Source organism: Agelaius phoeniceus, chromosome 27 (genome assembly GCF_051311805.1).
Source record: "Agelaius phoeniceus isolate bAgePho1 chromosome 27, bAgePho1.hap1, whole genome shotgun sequence".
Taxonomy (NCBI): Eukaryota; Metazoa; Chordata; class Aves; order Passeriformes; family Icteridae; genus Agelaius; species Agelaius phoeniceus.
Genome location: NC_135291.1, coordinates 4,322,802 through 4,340,165, shown reverse-complemented (window position 1 = coordinate 4,340,165; position 17,364 = coordinate 4,322,802). Strand labels below are relative to the sequence as shown.

At 53.3% G+C, this 17,364-nt stretch overlaps 1 protein-coding gene and 1 pseudogene across 2 annotated transcripts in view; one reads left to right on the top strand and one right to left on the bottom strand.

Moving 5' to 3' along the window:
• LOC143695956 (uncharacterized) overlaps positions 1-17,364 on the bottom strand; it is a 758,734-nt pseudogene that overhangs the window by 681,445 nt on the left and 59,925 nt on the right. The gene's annotated exons all lie outside the window — the stretch shown is intronic.
• Positions 3,458-17,356, top strand: LOC143695897 (serine/threonine-protein kinase PAK 3-like). The gene is made up of 11 exons (XM_077191100.1): positions 3,458-3,656; positions 9,815-9,905; positions 10,854-11,035; positions 11,703-11,766; positions 12,598-12,646; positions 13,687-13,796; positions 14,554-14,671; positions 15,065-15,164; positions 15,579-15,775; positions 16,683-16,820; positions 17,267-17,356. The coding sequence occupies exons 1-11, from the start codon at positions 3,458-3,460 to the stop codon at positions 17,354-17,356; spliced, it is 1,338 nt and encodes a 445-aa protein (XP_077047215.1).

Here is a 17,364-nt window from a genome sequence, read left to right as displayed (position 1 = left end):
TCTGCTCTACCAGTTTTTGAAGGGTTCAGATCCACTCTAAATACTAATGATATCAAACAGTGGCTGGTGTTGCTGGAAGGCTTGTTCTGTTTAGCATTTAGAGATAAGAGAAGATTAACTTGGATAACCACCCTGACACCTACCCCAAAGACAAGGGATGCTGCCCCAGAGCCTGGCCCTGCCCCACAGCCCACCTCAGCTATAAACTACCCAGATTGGATGGGGGTTCTGGTGAAGGAGATAAACGAGGTGAGCCAAATGCTGAAGGAGCACATTTCCCAAGCTCGTGAGAAGCCCTCCCAGTGCCTCGAAGAGGGAGAGTCTAATAGTGCAGCAGTGGAACCCACAGATGTTACAACTGTCCAGGTTCCAGCTGAACTGCAAAGGCAGTCACAGCCAGCAGCAGTTGCTCCTGTGGAAACAAGGAGATCTAAGATGAAAGCAGGGCACCCAGATAAGGGAGGGCCCTCACAACCCTCAGGAGACCCAGAGGTTGAGATCGTCACCGAGTCCCTGACGTACGAAAATCTCCAAAATCTGCACAAAGACATTGTATGATGGGAATATGAGACTTATACAACCTGGCTACTTTGGGTCTGGGACCTTATAAGTACAGGTGTGCAACTGGATGGTGGTGAGGCAAGCAATTTGGGACCCTCAACCCAGGACACAGGTATCAATCAGATTTTTGTAAGGGAGCCAGGGTCCCCTTCCCTCTAGGAGCAGCTTTTAATGAGTGTCAGAGAGAGGTTTGTCCACAGGGAGAGCATGCAGGAGCACCACCATAGAATGTGCTGGAAGACCCTTGAGGAAGGGATCCAACAGCTGAGAGAAGTAGCAGTATTGGAGGGACTCTTTGGGAGGGATGGACAGCATGAAAATGACCCCGACAAGGTCGGGTGCACAGGGTAAATGTTGTGGAGCCTGGCAAATCTGGGGCCATCTCAATACACCACCTTCATTGCAATGATTAATGCAGATACCAACCAAGAGACAGTGGGCTCTGTCGCCAACAAGCTTAGAAAGATGAGAGTATGATCAATGGCCCAATGCTGGCTCATGTCTCTGCTGTGATTAAAAATCTCAAAGAGGAGATAAAGGAGATGAGGGAGGGGTGAGGTGTCACAGACATATTTTATGAAAAATCCTTTCCTTAGGATTTTTTCCTCCTGAGAAGCCGAGAGGCCTCAGGAACAAAATGTAAACAATAATTGTCGTGAACGGTGGAAGAATTGCCTCACACAATATGCGTGAACAGCAAATCCCAAAGTTTATTGATAGCTCACACATATTTATATTGGTGTTAATGAAGCTTATACATATTGCAAAAGCTGAGCTCAATTTTGGTTAAAGCGCACTTAGATCAACCACACCTACTTCTATGCTCTAATGATTATTTTGTTTCTATGTTTACATTCTTATAACTACTCTACCTAGGCTATCTTCATTTTCTGGCAAGCGATTTTCTCCCCCATCTTCCTGTTTCAGCGAAGATCACCATGACCTCTGTCAGTGATTGGACACTGGTTACTTAATCCCCAGCTTGTTTCCCCTATCCTTATCCAACGGTATCACATCGAAGTGGCCTTTCTCAGATAGCCAATTATCCACAAAGCTCTCCACAAATAATTATCTGCTGCTGTGGAATTAACAGGTGGATCTGTGATTGGTCTCATGTGGTTATTTCTAATTACTGGCCAATCACAGTCCAGCTGTCTGGACTGTCTTGGTCAGTCACAAGCCTTTGTTACTCATTCTTTTTCTATTCTTAGCTAGCCTTCTGATTAAATCCTTTCTTCTATTCTTTTAGTATAGTTTTAATATAATATATATCATAAAATAATAAATCAAGCCTTCTGACTTCTGTGGAGTCAACATTCTCATCTCTTCCCTCATCCTGGGACCCCTGTGAGCACCACCACAGTGAGGAGCAACAGTTCCCATATGGCACCAGTGCAAGTCACAGCCCCAAAGTCAGAGCCCAATATTCCCCAGCTAGACAGAGAGGGTACACCCCAGGGGCTGACGTGTGGTTCTCCCTGCATGACCATGGGGAAGACATGGGAAGGTGGGATGGAAAACCCACTTCTGTCCTAGCAGCACGGGTGCATCAACTCACGAAGGGAAACACTAATCAAGGGAACTCCAGTAAAGTGAAGGTAGCCTCAACCTCCCATGACCGAGCTGCTGGGTATGATCTATCAGATCTCCTTGAAGGAGAGAACCTCTAGCATGCGTGCCCAGGAAAGAAATAATAACCAGGATTAGGGGGCCCCTGCCTGTAGCCAGGAAGAGGCATGGGAAAACTGGATCTTTTAGATGGTGTGGATCTGATGGCCTGGCACATCAAAGCCACAAAAATATGATGCCTTAGTTGATACTGGTGTGCAGTGTACTCTAATACCATCGGGACACATTGGGGCGGAACCTGTTTCCATTGCCAGGGTGACGGGGATTGACTGTGTTGGAAGCCAAGGTGAGCCTGACTGGGAAAGAGGGGCAGAAACATCCTATTGTGACTGGCCCAGAGGCCCTGTGTGTTCTGGGCATAGACTTCCTCTGGAATGGCTTTACAAAGACCCAGAAAGACTCAAGTGAGCTTTTGGAATAGCTGCTGTAGAGGCAGAGAACATGAAGCAGTTGAATACCTTGCCTGGACTATCAGAAAACCCATCTGCAATAGGACTTCTGAAGGTGGAAGAGCAACGAGTGCAAATGCCACCTCGACAGTGCACCACCGGCAGTATCGGACAAATTGGGATGCTGTGATCCCCATGCACAAAATGATCCGTGAGCTGGAGAGCCAAGGGGTGGTCAGCAAAACCCACTCACCCTTCAACAGTCCCATCTGGCCTGTGTGCAAGTCTGACAGAGAATGGAGATTGACTGTGGACTATCGTGGCTTGAATGAAGTGACTCCACCACTGAGTGCTGCTGTGCTGGACATGCTGGAACTCCAGTACGAGCTGGAGTCCAAGGCAGCAAAGGGGTACGCCACCACTGACAATGCTAAGGTGCTCTTCTCCATTCCTCTGGCAGCAGAATGCAGGCCTCAGTTTGCTTTCACCAGGAGGGGCGTGCAGTACACCTGGAACTGACTGCCCCAGGGGTGGAAGCACAGCCCCATCATCTGCCATGGACTGATCCAGAGTGCACTGGAAAAGGGTGAGGCTCCAGAGAACTTGCAGTACATCAATGGCATCATTGTGTGGGGGAACACAGCGATGGAAGTGTTTGAGAAAGGAGAGAGGATCATCCAGATTCTGCTGGAAGCCGGCTTCGCTATCAAGAAGAGCAAAATCAAGGGACCCACCCAAAAGATCCAGTTCCTGGAGTAAAGTGGCAAGATGGACGGTGTCAGATTCCCACTGAGGTCATCAACAAGATCATAGCAACGTCTCCACCAACCAGCAAGAAGGAAACACAAGCTCTCCTAGACGCGATAGGTTTTTGGAGAATGCACATTCCCGAGTACAGTCAGACTGTGAGCCCTCTCTACCTGGTCACCCGCAAGAAGAACGATTTCCCCTGGGGCCCTGAGCAGCAACAAGCCTTTGCACAGATCAAGCAGAAGATCACTCATGCTGTAGCCCTTGGCCCAGTCAGGACAGGACCAGAGGTGCAGAACGTGCTCTGCTCTGTAGCCGGGAACAATGGTGTGTCCTGGAGCCTTTGGCAGAAGATGCCTGAGGAGACTCGAGGCCAACCAACTTCTAGAGCAGAAGTTACAGAAGATCCAAAGCCAACTACACTTCCACAGAGAGGAAAATCTTGGCTGCCTATGAAGGAGTCCAGGCTGCCTCAGAGGTGATTGGCACAAAAGCGCAACTCCTCCTGGCACTCCAACTACCAGTACTGGGGTGGATGTTTAAAGGAAAGGTTCCCACCTCCCACCACGCCACTGACACCACATGGAGTAAATGGATTGCTCTCATCACACAGTGCGCCCATATTGGAAACTGAATCACCCTGGGATTTTGGCAATAATTACAAACTGGCCAGAAGGTGAGAACTTTGGTCTCACTGATGAAGAGGAACAAGAACCAGTGACGTGCTGAAGAAGCTCCTCCCTATGACCAACTGCCCCCAGAGGAAACGCGCTACGCTCTTTTCACTGACGGTTCCTGTCGCATTGTAGGGATGAACTGGAAGTGGAAAGCAGCCGTATGGAGCCCCACACGACAGGTTGCAGAGGCCACTGAAGGAGAAGGTGGATCAAGTCAACTTGCTGAACTCAAAGCTGTTCAGCTGGCCCTGGACATTGCTGAAAGAGAGAAGTGGCCAAAACTCTACCTTTATACTGATTCATGGATGGTAGCCAATGCTCTGTGGGGATGGCTGGAGAGGTGGAAAGAGTCCAACTGGCAGCGTAGAGGAAAACCAATTTGGGCTGCTGATGAGTGGAAAGACATTGCTACCAGGGTAGGGAGGCTACCTGTGAAAGTTCACCATGTAGATGCTCATGTTCCCAAGAGTAGAGGTAATGAGGAACACTGAAACAATGAGCAGGTAGACCAGGCTGCAAAAATAGAGGTGTCGAAGATAGACTTAGATTGGCAACATAAGGGGGAGTTGTTCCTAGCTCGATGGGCCCATGCTGCCTCAGGCCATCAGGGCAGAGATGCCACCTATAAGTGGGCACAAGACTGAGGGGTGGATTTAACCATGGACAGTATTTCACAGGTTATCCATGACTGTGAGACGTGTGCTGCCATCAAGCAGGCCAAGCGAGTGAAGCCCCTATGGTACGGTGGGCGATGGTCCAAGTACAAGTATGGGGAGGCCTGGCAGATCGACTCCATCACACTGCCCCAGACACGCCAGGGCAAGCGCTACCTGCTGACCATGGTGGAAGCCACGACTGGATGGCTGGAAACCTACCCTGTGTCTCATGCTAATGCCTGGAACACCATCCTGGGCCTTGAAAACCAGGTCCTTTGGAGGCATGGTAGCCCTGAGAGGATTGAGTCAGACAACGGGACCCATTTCAAGAATGGCTTTAACACCTGGGCCAGGGAACATAGTATTGAATGGATATACCATATCCTCTATCATGCACCAACTGCTGGGAAAGTTGATGGGTGCAATGGACTACTTAAAACTACCCTTAAGGCACTCAGTGGGGGGACTTTTAGAAATTGGGAAATGAACTTAGCAAAAGCCACCTGGATGGTCAACACCAGAGGGTCCATAAATCGAGCTGGTCCTGCCCAGTCTGAACCCCTGCACACAGTGGAGGGAGATAAAGTTCCTGTGGTACATATGAAAGGCATTTTAGGGAAGACTGTTTGGATTAATCCCACCTCAGGCAAAGACAAACCCATCCGTGGAATTGTTTTTGCTCAAGGACCTGGTTACACTTGATGGGTAATGCAGAAAGATGGAGAAAGCCATTGTGGACCACAGGGAAACCTAGTCTTAAGTGAGAACTCTGTGTAAGGTTTCATTGTGATGCAGATGGAAATAGAATAAGGGATGGGTAATGTCCTGACTGCCAAGCAAGATGCTTTCTATTTGCCATCTGAATGGCAGTTGTCTTCTGTTTTCCTTATCTTTTCCACAACCAATCCTCCCTCAGGGGAGACATCTGTTGTTAATAGGCTGTTGCATGTCACTGCATGGCTGATAAGATCTACAGCATCCCACTGGGAGATGTGAGCCCAGAGAGAGGAGCCAAGCATTGCTACCCAGATATAATCTTGAGATTCTGGAACACCAGCATGGCTTTCTCCACTGGATCCCCAGAGGAAACAGCTGCCTCTTCCACTGGATATTCAGAGGAAGACTTCACCCTTTCTACAGGACCACTGCTCCAACAAAACCGTATCTGCTACTCCAGGAGGACTGCAGGCACATTTCCACTTGGACTGCTACCAACACCCTGAACAACAGGATGTCAGGTTGTGTTCTGACTCTGGCAGTGTTGGTTGGATTTACTGCATTGTTTATTTTGTCCTTTTATTTTTTTCCCTAATAAAGAACTCTTATCCCTGCTCCCATATATTTGCCTGCAAGCCCCCTTAATTTCAATTTCATAACAATTCAGAGGGAGGAGGTTTACATTTTCCATTTCAGGGGAGGCTCCTGCCTTCCTTAAGCAGTTACCTCTCTTTCCAAACCAAGACAGGAATATTTTCCAAGGCTGGTCATAAGGAAAACAGGAACCTTTTAGCAGTTCCTGGGAGCAGACAGTGTTTCTGATAAGTTTGGAAAGAGCAAAACCCAGGTGCCGTTTCCAAGGACAAGACCTAACAAGCATTTCTCAGATCACACCGCAGCCTGGAAAGGAGGAGGGGGCAATGCACCACCACACTGGGATCTCAGGGGTGCCCATGGCCTGGGTGATGCTGCCTGATGTCAGCCACCCACCAAAGCCACTCTGTCCCTGCCTCCCACAGCTGCACAGGGCAGAGAAAATTTAACCAAGAGTTCCTGGGTTGGGATAAGACAGGGAGAGATCCCTCATCAAACACCAAAATGGGCATCAAAGGCCCAGCCTGGGAACAGGGAGGGAATTTATTACCAACCAAATCACAGCAGCAAAAGGAGAGGGGAAATAAATTTCTCCAACACCTTCCCCCCACCCAACAAGGGTCACCCAGAATGGGCATAACCAGGGCTCTGCCCAACGGGGGTCACTGGGGATCATCCAATGGGGATCCTCCCATGGGGGATTGTTGTATTGCACTAAAGATGGAGCTGGAACAGCGTATAAAGCTCTTCCTGCAATCAGGGCACTCGCAGGGCCTCTCCCAGAGTGGATGTGGCAGCGTGCCCTTAGGTCGGAGCTGTTGCTGAAGCTCTTCTCACACTCCTCACCCTCGTAGGGCTTTTCCCCAGTGGGGATCTGGCGATGATTGAAGAGGGGGGAGCTCGGGGATAGAGGCGAGGCAGGTCGGGCTGGGGCAGCGCTGGGCTCTGGGCCCGACCTGGGCGCCCCCCACGCGCCCCCTCCCCAAACAGCCCTGGCGGGGGACGCAGGTGGGGTCCGGGTGGGGGGCGCTGGGTTCCTGTTTTGGGGTCCCACTCTCCCCTTTTCCCCACTTTCCCACCGTCTCCCACCCCTTCCTCACCTCCCCCCAATCCTCAGCCCCTCCCGCTCTCCCTTTGGGGGGTCCCCTCCTCCTCCCCCTCCATTCCGGGCTCCCCCCTTCGCTCCCTTTTCCCCCTTCTCCCCCCTGTCCCGGCGCCTCCCGACCCCGCTCACCCGAGAGCTCCGCGCCCGCAGTCGGGGGGGCTCCCAGCACCACCAGTGCCACCAGTAGGGCCCCAGCTGCCGCCCCTCGCCCCATGGCCGGGGCCGGGCAGGGAGCAGCAGCCCCAAAGCAGCCGCGCTGCGCTGGCAGCACCAGTCCGGAGCAGGGCGGGCTCGGCAGCGCCGCGCGCTCTCATTGGCTGCCGTCACTTTTGGGGACCCGATCTCAGAGGCTCCGCCACACAACTGATGACTCTTCAACGCCCCGCGTTCTCATTGGCTGCGGCGCGTTTTGGCTGTGTTTTGATTGGCTGAGGCCTTTCCGGGCCGCTGCAGCCCCGGGCCGGGAGTTTTTTGGGGAGGGGGAAGCTTGGGGCGCTGGGCGGGTGGGAGCTCAGGTGAGCCCAGCAATGCGTGCCCAGGGGCGCGGGATCTCAGCGGTGCCCGTGGCGAGCGGTGACGCTGGCCCGATGCCAGGCACCCCCAGAGCCGCTCTGTCCCTGCCCCCGCAGCCGCACAGGGACAGAAAATGGAACCGAGGGTTCCTGGCTGGGGACAAGGACCGGGAGAGATCCCTCAGCAAATTCCGCACGGGCACAACAGACCCGGCCTGGGCACACGGAGGGAATTTATTACCAACCAAATCACAGCAGCACAAGGAGAAGGGAAAGAAATCTCTCCAGCACCTTCCCCCTACCCAACGGGGATCACCCAGAACAGGGGTCACCAGGGCTCTGCCCAACGGGGATCACTGGGGATCATCCAGCACAGATCCTCCCATGGGGGATGGAGCTGGAGCAGCGCACGAAGCTCTTCCCACACTCGGGACACTCGCAGGCCTCTCCCTGGTGTGGAAGTGCTGGTGAGTGACGATCTCTGAATCCCACCTGAAGCTCCTCTGACATTCCAAGCACTCATACAGGGCCATTCCCCAGTGTGGATCTTGTGGTGCTTGGTGAGGCCGGAGGTCCCACTGAAGCTCTTCCCACATTCCCCACACTCCCAGGGCCTCTCCCCAGGGTGGATGTTCAGGTGTTCCATCAGGGTGGAGCTGTAGCTGAAACCCTTCCCACATTCCAAGCATTTGTGGGGCTTCTCCATGCCATGAGGCTTCTCCACCAGCTCTGAGCTCTGCCTGGATCTCAGGCTGCCTTCCTGGCTCACGGGGGCTCTTTCCTCCCTGCAGCTCCCTGGGCTGGGTTTGCAGCCCCTCCTCGTGAGGGATCTCTGGGGCTTTTCCTCCTCCGCCATCTGGCCACAGCTTGGGAATGACAGATCCTGGTTTGGGGGAAACCAAGGTGGGAACACCTTGGAGTAGAGGCTCCTCCTGCCCAATTCCATCTGTAGAAGTCAGCAGGAGTCTTGTGTCCATGAAAATCTCCACAATGTCAAGGTTCAGCCCAAAAAGCTCTCCCAGGATTTCCCTATCACTCATCTCTCCACTTTTGGTGTTCCAGAGGTTTCCTGATTTCCTTTCCTTGGGATCATGGGGGTCCAATGGTTCCAGGGCTTCTCCATTCTCCGGCGTCCTGCTCAGGGATGATTCAGGGGCTTTTCGGGGTCCATGGGGGCTCTTCTCCCCTGATGCTCTACTCTGAGATCCCAGGGATCCCAGGGGTCCCTCCTCTCCAGGCTCCCCCCCTTTCCAGTCTGCCGGGGTCCCCCAGCTCTGGGATCGCCCCTCTCTGCTCTCCCCACTCTGGAGGTCCCAGGGGTTCCCCTCCTCTGCTCTCCCGGGGTCCCCAGGACCAATGTCCTCCCCTGCCCATACTGGGCAATGGCCACGTGGGCCCCCAAAGATCCCCCAAGGGGCTCAGCTTTGGGCTCATGCAAAATCCAAACCTACACACACAGAGAAAACAAAACCTCCCAGAGACACCAGATGATATTTGGGGTCAATTCCACAATCTGCGAGCTCCAAACACACCCCAATAAAAAACCCTCTCAGGGACTCCTGGATAGATTTGGGACAACCTCCCCCTCCCCGCTCACCTGCAGGACGAGGTGGGGGCGATGGTCCCGTGGCTGCGGCCACAGGGGGCACTGGAACCTCCTGTTCCTCCTGTTCCTGCTCCTGCTCCTCCTCTTCCTGCTCCCCCTTTTCCTCTCTCCCTCCTCCTCGTCCTCCTTCCTAATCCCACCTCCTCCCCAGTTCCTGCCTTCTGTGTATTTAGAGTGGAGGACCTTGCTTGTTTTTAGAACTAGAACAAAGATCCCAGATGGAACAAGGCTTGCTGCTTTTAGTCAGAACTATCAGTGACTAAAGGTCACGTTTCCTTTGCTTTGGTCCTGTCCTTGTTCTCCTCAGTGTTCAGGCTGGGCTATGGGGTGTCCTTGTTTGCTGCATTTTCCGAGTTCCTCTTGCATCCTTTGGGCCATGGGCTGTGCCCTGGGAGGGTTCTTTGTGCTCCTTTGTGACACAGGAGAACCTTCCAGGCGGTTTCTGCGTGAGCTGCTGCTGGGATGTCACAGGAACAGCGCCACGTCCCCGTGGTGTTCCCGTTGCTGTGGGACACGGAGGCCTCAGTGCCCAGAGTGGCTCTGGGCTCGCTGCCGGAGGATCCTCCTGCCCGAGGCATTCTCAGCAGCCAGCCCAGCCCTGTCCTTCTGTGCTTGCAGGGCTACAGGCTGCAGGCGTGTGCAGCACAGCCAAAATGATCCAGCACGTGGCTGCTGCAGTTTGCACTCTGTACTCTGTGGCTTATTCGGGGTATTTTTTAACCCACTTGGCACGTAAGTTGAGGTTTTCCCTCGGTGCAGCATCTGTGGCTTTGGGCTTGCTGTGTGCTTTCTGTTCTTCCTCTGGAGCTGAGTTGACTTTGGAACCAAATGGCCATGAAGACACCATTGCTTTGGGAGAGCTCCTGCCAGCAGCTGCAGCTGAAAAAGGGGGTGTCTGCAGCCAGCGGGGCGTGCACAGCACCTGCAATGAGCCCTGGGGGGTTCTGTTCCCTCAAGCAGGGAGTCTGTGCCAGAAGAGCCTGGAACTCTCTCCCTTTGCTGCTCCAGCCAAGAACTGACCCAGCCCAGTGTTTTGTGCTTGTTCTCTTGCTTGCTGTGGAAAGGGACTGTGGCTCCTGGAGGGATGCAATGAAAGCAAAATGCTCTCTTGGGGTTGCCTTGCTCCGTGGCATTTCCCAGCACTGGCAGTTTTTCTCCTAACAGCATCTGGTTCATGTTCCCTCTCCCACTGCAGGGCACCTCATGTCTGGATTCCGAGCAGCTCCTCCTTCGGTGAGTGGGAAAGGAACCTTTGGTGTTTGGAATTGTGCAGCAAGTTGTGAGCTCAGCATGTGGCAGTCGAGGGCCAGCCTGGGAGGCTGAAGGAAAGGTCCTGTCAGTGTCTTTGCAGCAGCAGCAGCAGCAGCAGCAGCAGCAGCAGCAGCAAAGGAATTCCCATCAGTTTTCTCCTTTTCTGCTGAAGAGCTTTTGAAGAGCTGCAGGTCTGGTTTTGCAGGCAGAGGATTGCTTGCTGACTTTAGCCATGGTGGAATATCAAATTCCCAACAATAAGTGGCAATGTCGACTTTAGCCCATTGTTAGTTGGAACAGCTCCAAACCCCATTTCTGCGTAGTGCAGCTGGATGTGCAGCTGAGAATAAATAAGGTGATAACTGAGATAGAACTTCCCGTCCCTCACGCTGCCGTCTGTCCACAGGGCACAGAAGCAGCACCAGAACCTCCTGGGGCTCCCTCTGCTTCCAAAGAGGAGGCCCAAGAGGAGGAAGACAGCAGTGAGCTTCCCGCTGCTCTGGGGGATGATGGTGAACTTCCCTCAGTGCCGGGAGATGACAGTGAACTTCCCGCTGCTCTGGGAGACGAGGGCGAACATCCCGCGGGGTGGGAATGCAACGGCGAGGCTCCCGCGGGGTGGGACAAGGACAGGGGACATCTCCCGGCCTGGGACGAGGACGGTGGATGTCCCCTGGTGTGGGACCAGAGTGGCCAAGCTCCCACGGAGTGGGATGAGGACAATGGACATCTCCCAGTGTGGGATGAGGATGGAGGACATCCTGTGGCATGGGAAGAAGAGAGTGAACATCCCCCAGCATGGGAAGTGGACAGCGAACATCCCCTGGCTTGGAAAGAGGATGGCGAACCTGCAGCGTGTTGGGAAGAGGATGGAGAAGCTGCAGCATTTTGGGAAGAGGATGGAGAAGCTCCCTCTGCTTGGGAAGAGGACAATGAACCTCCCTCCGCTATGGGATCCTGGGCTGAACATTCTGACAGCAGCACAGCCGGGCAGCCAGAGGGGAGAGGGGAGTGGTGCCTTATGCAGCTGAGTACGTCTGCTCTGTTCCTGGGTGCCCGAGCAGGTGCTGTGTGTGTGTCTGGGCATCAGCTGCACCCAGTGTTGCTCTGCAGCTGAATGTCACCGAGCCATTTATTGTCCTTCCCCAGCTGACACCAAGGGGCTCACGGCCCCAGGGAGTGGGGCTGCTTCTGGCTCTGCTGCAAGGCAGGGTCTCACTCTGGGAGGGAACGTCTTCCACGTGGTTTCTTTCAGGGAACACCGTGAGCGAGGAGGAGCCTGCCGAGAAATACCTGGAAGTGGAGCAGATTGGCCAAGGGTAAGTGCACGGCAGCTGCTGTTGCACAAGCAGGGCCGGGTGTTGTGCTGGTGCAGGATCAAGTGAGAAGTCAGGAGAGCTCCAAGCACCTTCAGGCACTGGGCTACCATCCTGCTGTCTCTCAGTCCTGATCAGAATTGATAACTGTGGTCAGAAGGCGCCGTCAAAGGCCCCTGAGGCTGGCAGTGTCCTGCCTGCAGCAAGGAGCAGGACCTGGAAGATCTTCTGTCCCTGGAACTGGATTGCCTAAAAGAGCAACTCACCATCTGGTGACTGTCAGAAAACAGTTCTCAAGAAGATTTCTTTCAAATATTTTCCTTCAAAAAAGATCCACTGGTCAGGGTTATCAACCTAATGGTTTAGAAACAGAAACCAGAGATGAACTAATAAGTGCTCTATTCTAGCACAGGTAGCAGACCCCATCCATTCAGTAACAGACACAGAGCTGATGCACTCTGGGGGAAAAAGCATCACCTGCCTGATGGCAGGGCCCTTGTAGAACCTGCAGATCTTAGGCAGGAAATGGAAAAGGATGAAATGCATTCTTTTCCAGTTCTTTAGACAGCCATCTCTCACCTCAGGTTTTGAACTAAAGCAATTCAGGGTGGATATTTGGGATTTGCTCCAGCCCAATTCCTTCATGTTGGGTCTCAGTTTTCTCCTGCACACCTTGCATGGCAGAGGGCTGGTGGCTGCTGTGCTGTTGTTGGAAGGGTCGATGCACCCAGGTGTTTGTGAACGCTGCAGGCAGCAGAGATCTCCTGTCTGGGCTGGCTTTCCCTGCCAGGGCCTAAAGCGCTGCTTCTTTCTTCTCTGCTGTTTTGTCTCCAGGGCTTTTGGAACCGTTTATAAAGGACTCGACAGGGCCACTGGAGGAGAGGTCAGTGCCAACACGCCCAGCACGTCTGGCAGCTCTCCAGGGCTTTCCCCTCTGCTGGGAGCTGTGGCTGCAGCTTTGGGGGCCAGCAGAGCTTTCCTGCCCAGGCTGCTCCTCTGAAGGCAGAGCAGTGTCAGCCTGCAGAGCACAGCTGGGACAGACTTGGTCCTTCTGAAGCACCAAAGGAATGCAAGGAGGGCAGCGGTGTCTGTCAGAGCAGGACACGCTGGCTTGGCCTTCATATCTAAAAGTGTGAATGCATCAGCTGCTGGAGACTGAGGCCCAATTTATCTTCATCCCAACCTCAGACAGGAACATTATTTAGCTATTCTTAGCTAAACTATAACATTATTATTTCCATCCTGCCTTTTATCTTCAAAGGATACCTCAAGGTCTGATTAGGGAGAGATCCTGCTTGGGCTCAGTTTGGGGTTTTAGTCCTACTTCAGCTGTTCACAGAGAGAGAGGGAGAGAAATGAGAAGACGAATGTCCAGAGCAAAGCTCTCTCCTAAAGCCTGCAGTTGTGTTTGGGTCTGGTGTCAGTGACAGCCTGTGACAGGGATCACCTGAGCAATGGGTGTGCGTGTCTGCTTTGTTGTGCAATCCCAAACAGAGCAGCTGGATCTGAAATCATGACCAAATCCCATAGAATTGCTAAGGGGTTCCTGGCTGTTCTGCTTTGTTTTCAGAGAACCAGAATTACCTCCTGCTTGCAAAATGGGTTTGAATAATAATAATAAGAGTGTTGAGGCCATTTGAAAAGACTGTAGGTGCAGAGAATGTTGTTAGAGCTTTGAGGCTGACAGCTGAGGGACCATTTCTGCAGAGCTTGCAAGGCCAAATGTCTCTGGCCATGTGTCCTGTAAGCAGCCCCCAGCTGGCAGAGCAATGGGCTGTGGGAATGGCCCTTGCTGAGCTCTGGTGTCCCATCCCAAGGCAGTTTGGCACAGCTCGGCTCCGTCGCTCCACAAAGACTCGCTCCGTGTTTGCTGTGGCCTCCTGCCACAGACTCCTCCAGTTCAAGGCTGCAATGTCCCTTCAGGTGGCCATCAAGAAAATGAGTCTCAGAGGGCAGAACAGGGAACGAGCTGTGAATGAGATCCTGCTCCTGAAGGACAAGAAGAACCCCAACATTGTCAACTCTTTGGACAGGTGAGTGATTCAGCTCTGATCCCGAGCCCAGGCCCTGCGTTAACCTTTCCTGGCATCCGGAGTCTGTAGCCTGTTTTGAAATTGCCTGACCCAGCCACATCTTCCCAAAATAACAGCCTGGCAGTTCACTCCCTCCACGTGCTTTTGTTGCTTTGCTTTGGTTTTTCCTTCAAGTTGACCCCGTTTGCTGTGTCTCCCAGCAAGTGCTGATAAACCACAGCAGAAATTATTTCCCTTGGCTTCTTCTTCCCAGCCCTTTTCCATTGCTAAAGATGCCAGTAAGACCAAGTTCTTGTTTCCAGAAATGCCTCATTTGCCCATTTTTCACTGGCCTTGCCTGTTTCTGAAGGGACTTTCTGAAAGGTTTTCTGACTGCTTTTGTCCCAAGTGCTGCACGGCCTCCTCCCCTGGATAACCCTGGCAGTTGTGTTGCCTTGTTCTGGAGGGAATGGTGGAACTGATGAGTTCAGAAGCTGAACCAGCTGGGGCCAAGGGTTGTGGTTCCACATTGATCTGGGCTGTTGCTAAACTGCATTTTTCACCTGCTTGCCATCTAAGGCCTCTCCTTTCTCGCAGGTGTCTCCTTCCCCTTTAGACTGTGCAGATTCCAAGGGCTGTGCAGCCTGGCAGGAATGTCTCTCCATCTGATTCTGTCCTCACTGACAAGTGACCTGGAAACAAAACTCCCCTCCAGGCTTTTCCATGGGGGAATTGAGCTCTGCACTTTCATCTCCATGCCATTGCTTTCCTCTTCCAGCTTCCTTGTGGATGGAGATCTCTGGCTGGTGATGGAATACATGGATGGAGGAACTTTGCGGGACGTTGTCAGACAGACGCGCATGGCTGAAGGAGAGATGGCAGCTGTCAGTCGGGAGGTGAGGGATCCTGCTTGTCACTCCCATGGCTGGGACACGATGGTCCTTCCAAACAGGGTGTGAGAACAGGAGTGGCTCCATGCTCAGGGCTTTGTTTCTGTGTTGTTTTTATGAGCTGGAGAAGAAAGAGCCTCTGCAGTGAACAGCCTGCCAGCATCACTGCACTTCTACTCTGTTCTTGTTCTCTCTCCTGCTGTTGTGGTACTCTCTTTCTGGTTTGGATTTGATTTGCTGTTCTCAGCTTTGCCTTGAACCGTTTGCCTGGAGCTTGTGTGCACTGCACTCCTGGCCTGTCACAGCAAAGCTGCTGCTGGCAGAATTCTGAGCTGTCCTTTCTGGTGTGATATATTCCAGCCATTGGTTTTTGCCCTCGTGTTTCTTGTTCTCTCTCAGTGTCTGCAGGGCCTGGATTTCCTCCATTCCAACCGGGTGATCCACAGGGATCTGAAGAGCTCCAACATCCTCCTGGGCATGGACGGCTCTGTCAGGCTGGGTGGGTGTTCCTGGCCAGGCACGGCGCTCCCGGGCTGCGGGGCTGGGGCTGCTTCCCAGGGAGGGCCAGAGCCCCACAAGGGCTGCTGGGGGCACTGCCCGGCCCCTGCTGCCAGCTGAGAGCGGCTGCCCCTGCAGAGAGCTCAGGAGAGGAGCAGGGGGCCAGCAGTGCCTTTGCTCTGGCCATGGCCCTTCCAGAGGGGCAGCAGTGGGAATCTAAAGCTCCAAGGGAATCAGTAAAAGCCACTGCAGGAAAGCTGAGGGTTTCTTGAAGGGCCCAGTTCCATCTTTCCTTGGCTACAGCCCTGAGGGCTTTTCCAGCTGACTTCACTACTGCACTCTCTGAGCATGGGGAATCTTTGTGCTTGGTTTCCTCATTGCAGCTGCCTTTGACAGGGTTTCTTTCTGTCCTCAGCTGATTTTGGCCTTTGCGCTCAGCTCAGCCCTGAGCAGGACCAGCGCAGCTCCATGGTGGGCACTGCTCACTGGATGGCCCCAGAAGTTGTGACCAGATCTCCTTATGGCCCCAAGGTGGACATCTGGTCCTTCGGCATTGTGACCATCGAGATGGTGGAAGGAGAACCTCCTTACTTCAGGGAAACGGCGGCCATGGTAAGAGGCAAATTCTCCAGTGGCTGCAGAGGCTGCGAGCACAGGGGGACCCTGCACTGGGAGCAGCAGCTGGAGGTTTCTGCACATGGGAAGGGAATTCCCAGAGGACTTGTGCCTCCACACAGACAAATTTGCTGCAGTCTCCAGCAACAATTTGCTTTGGGCTTTATGTTGTTGCAGCTCTTCTGGATGTGATGATGACCTGGAAATATGAAGCAAGTGCATCAGCTCTAATGTTATCTTGCAAGAAAACCCCACACCATCCGCAAATCCCAGCCCCAAACCCAACAAGATTTCTGCAGGAGTTTCTAAAAGACATTTTGCAAGATGATCACCCCCCTGATTCTTCTCACTGGGAAACTTGTCTAAAACCTGAAGATGATGGTTTAACATCCTCATAGTCTAACATATTTCTTTCCTAGTCCAAACTACTTTTTCCATGTCACCAAGCCTGAGCTTTCAGCATCACAAACCTCCTGTTTCTTGCCTGGCAGTTTCTGGGATGGGGCATCAGGAATGCATTTACTTGAGTGTCAGTGGCACTGCAGAGATGCACTTGATGGAAGAATCCTCTGAAATAACACAGGCAGACCACAGTGACTCTGGAAAATGGCCTGTAAAGCTGGTGTCCATATTTGGAGAAGCAAAATGGGCTATTTCTGATGGAGGTTCCTACTAACAAAGCCGGCCAATGAAACTGGCTCTCAAGGCGAGATCATTTGGATGTTGCAGTGGCTGTGGCAGCCCCAGGGTTTGGGTTTTCTGCTTGGCATAGCAAAATGAGCTCTGAGCAGCATCTCTGGCAGGGAGGAAAGTGGCCCTGGAGCTGGGGCTGAGGCCCCGGGGTTGATGTGAGCCCGTGTGGGTGTGAAGGAAACTGGCAGAGCTGAGTTTGCTTTCCCTGCAGGCTCGCGCTCTGATCCGGCAGAACGGGACCCCGCAGCTGCAGGAGCCCCGGTGCCTGTCGGCTCTGCTGCGGGACTTCCTCGAGTGCAGCCTGGAGCCGGACGAGGAGCGGCGCTGGGCTGCCCAGGAGCTGCTGCAGGTGAGAGCCAAGGGCTGCAGGGGAAGCAGCAGCGCCAGGGAGGGGTTTTCTTGTGGGGCCCCCTCCGATAGTCTCCAGTCTCGCTGCGTTCCACGCGCAGAGCAAGCAGAATCCTCGCCCGCTGTGGCCTGGCAGGCTCCTTTCGAGCTCATCTGGACCTGGTGCCCCACAGCGAGCAGGGACATCTTCAAGCAGCTCAGGGGCCTCAGAGCCCTGCCTGACCTGAGCTTGGATGTTTCCAGGCAGGAGGCACCTCCCACATCTCTGGGCACCTCCTGTCAGTGTTTCCCCACTCTCCCAGTTAAAAAATTCTTCCTTAGATCTAATCTGAGCCTGCTTCCCTCGATTTTCAAACCATTTCCCTTTGTCCTGTTGCAACAGAGCCTGTGAGGAACTTGACTCTGGAAAGTAACAGTTCATTTCTTTATTTTTTATCCTTTGGGCAGCACCCATTTTTATCATCAGCCAAGCCTCTCTCCAGCCTGACCCCTCTGATCACTGCAGCAAAGCAACTGAGGGAGCAGCGGAGGATATGAAGTTCTTG

Coding starts and splice junctions, on each gene's coding strand:
- LOC143695897 (XM_077191100.1), top strand. CDS start 3,458: ATGCACATTCCCGAGTACAGTCAGACTGTGAGCCCTCTCTACCTGGTC. Junction 11,767..12,597: donor GTGGAGCAGATTGGCCAAGG/GTAAGTGCACGG, acceptor TTTTGTCTCCAG/GGCTTTTGGAACCGTTTATA. Junction 13,797..14,553: donor ATTGTCAACTCTTTGGACAG/GTGAGTGATTCA, acceptor TTCCTCTTCCAG/CTTCCTTGTGGATGGAGATC.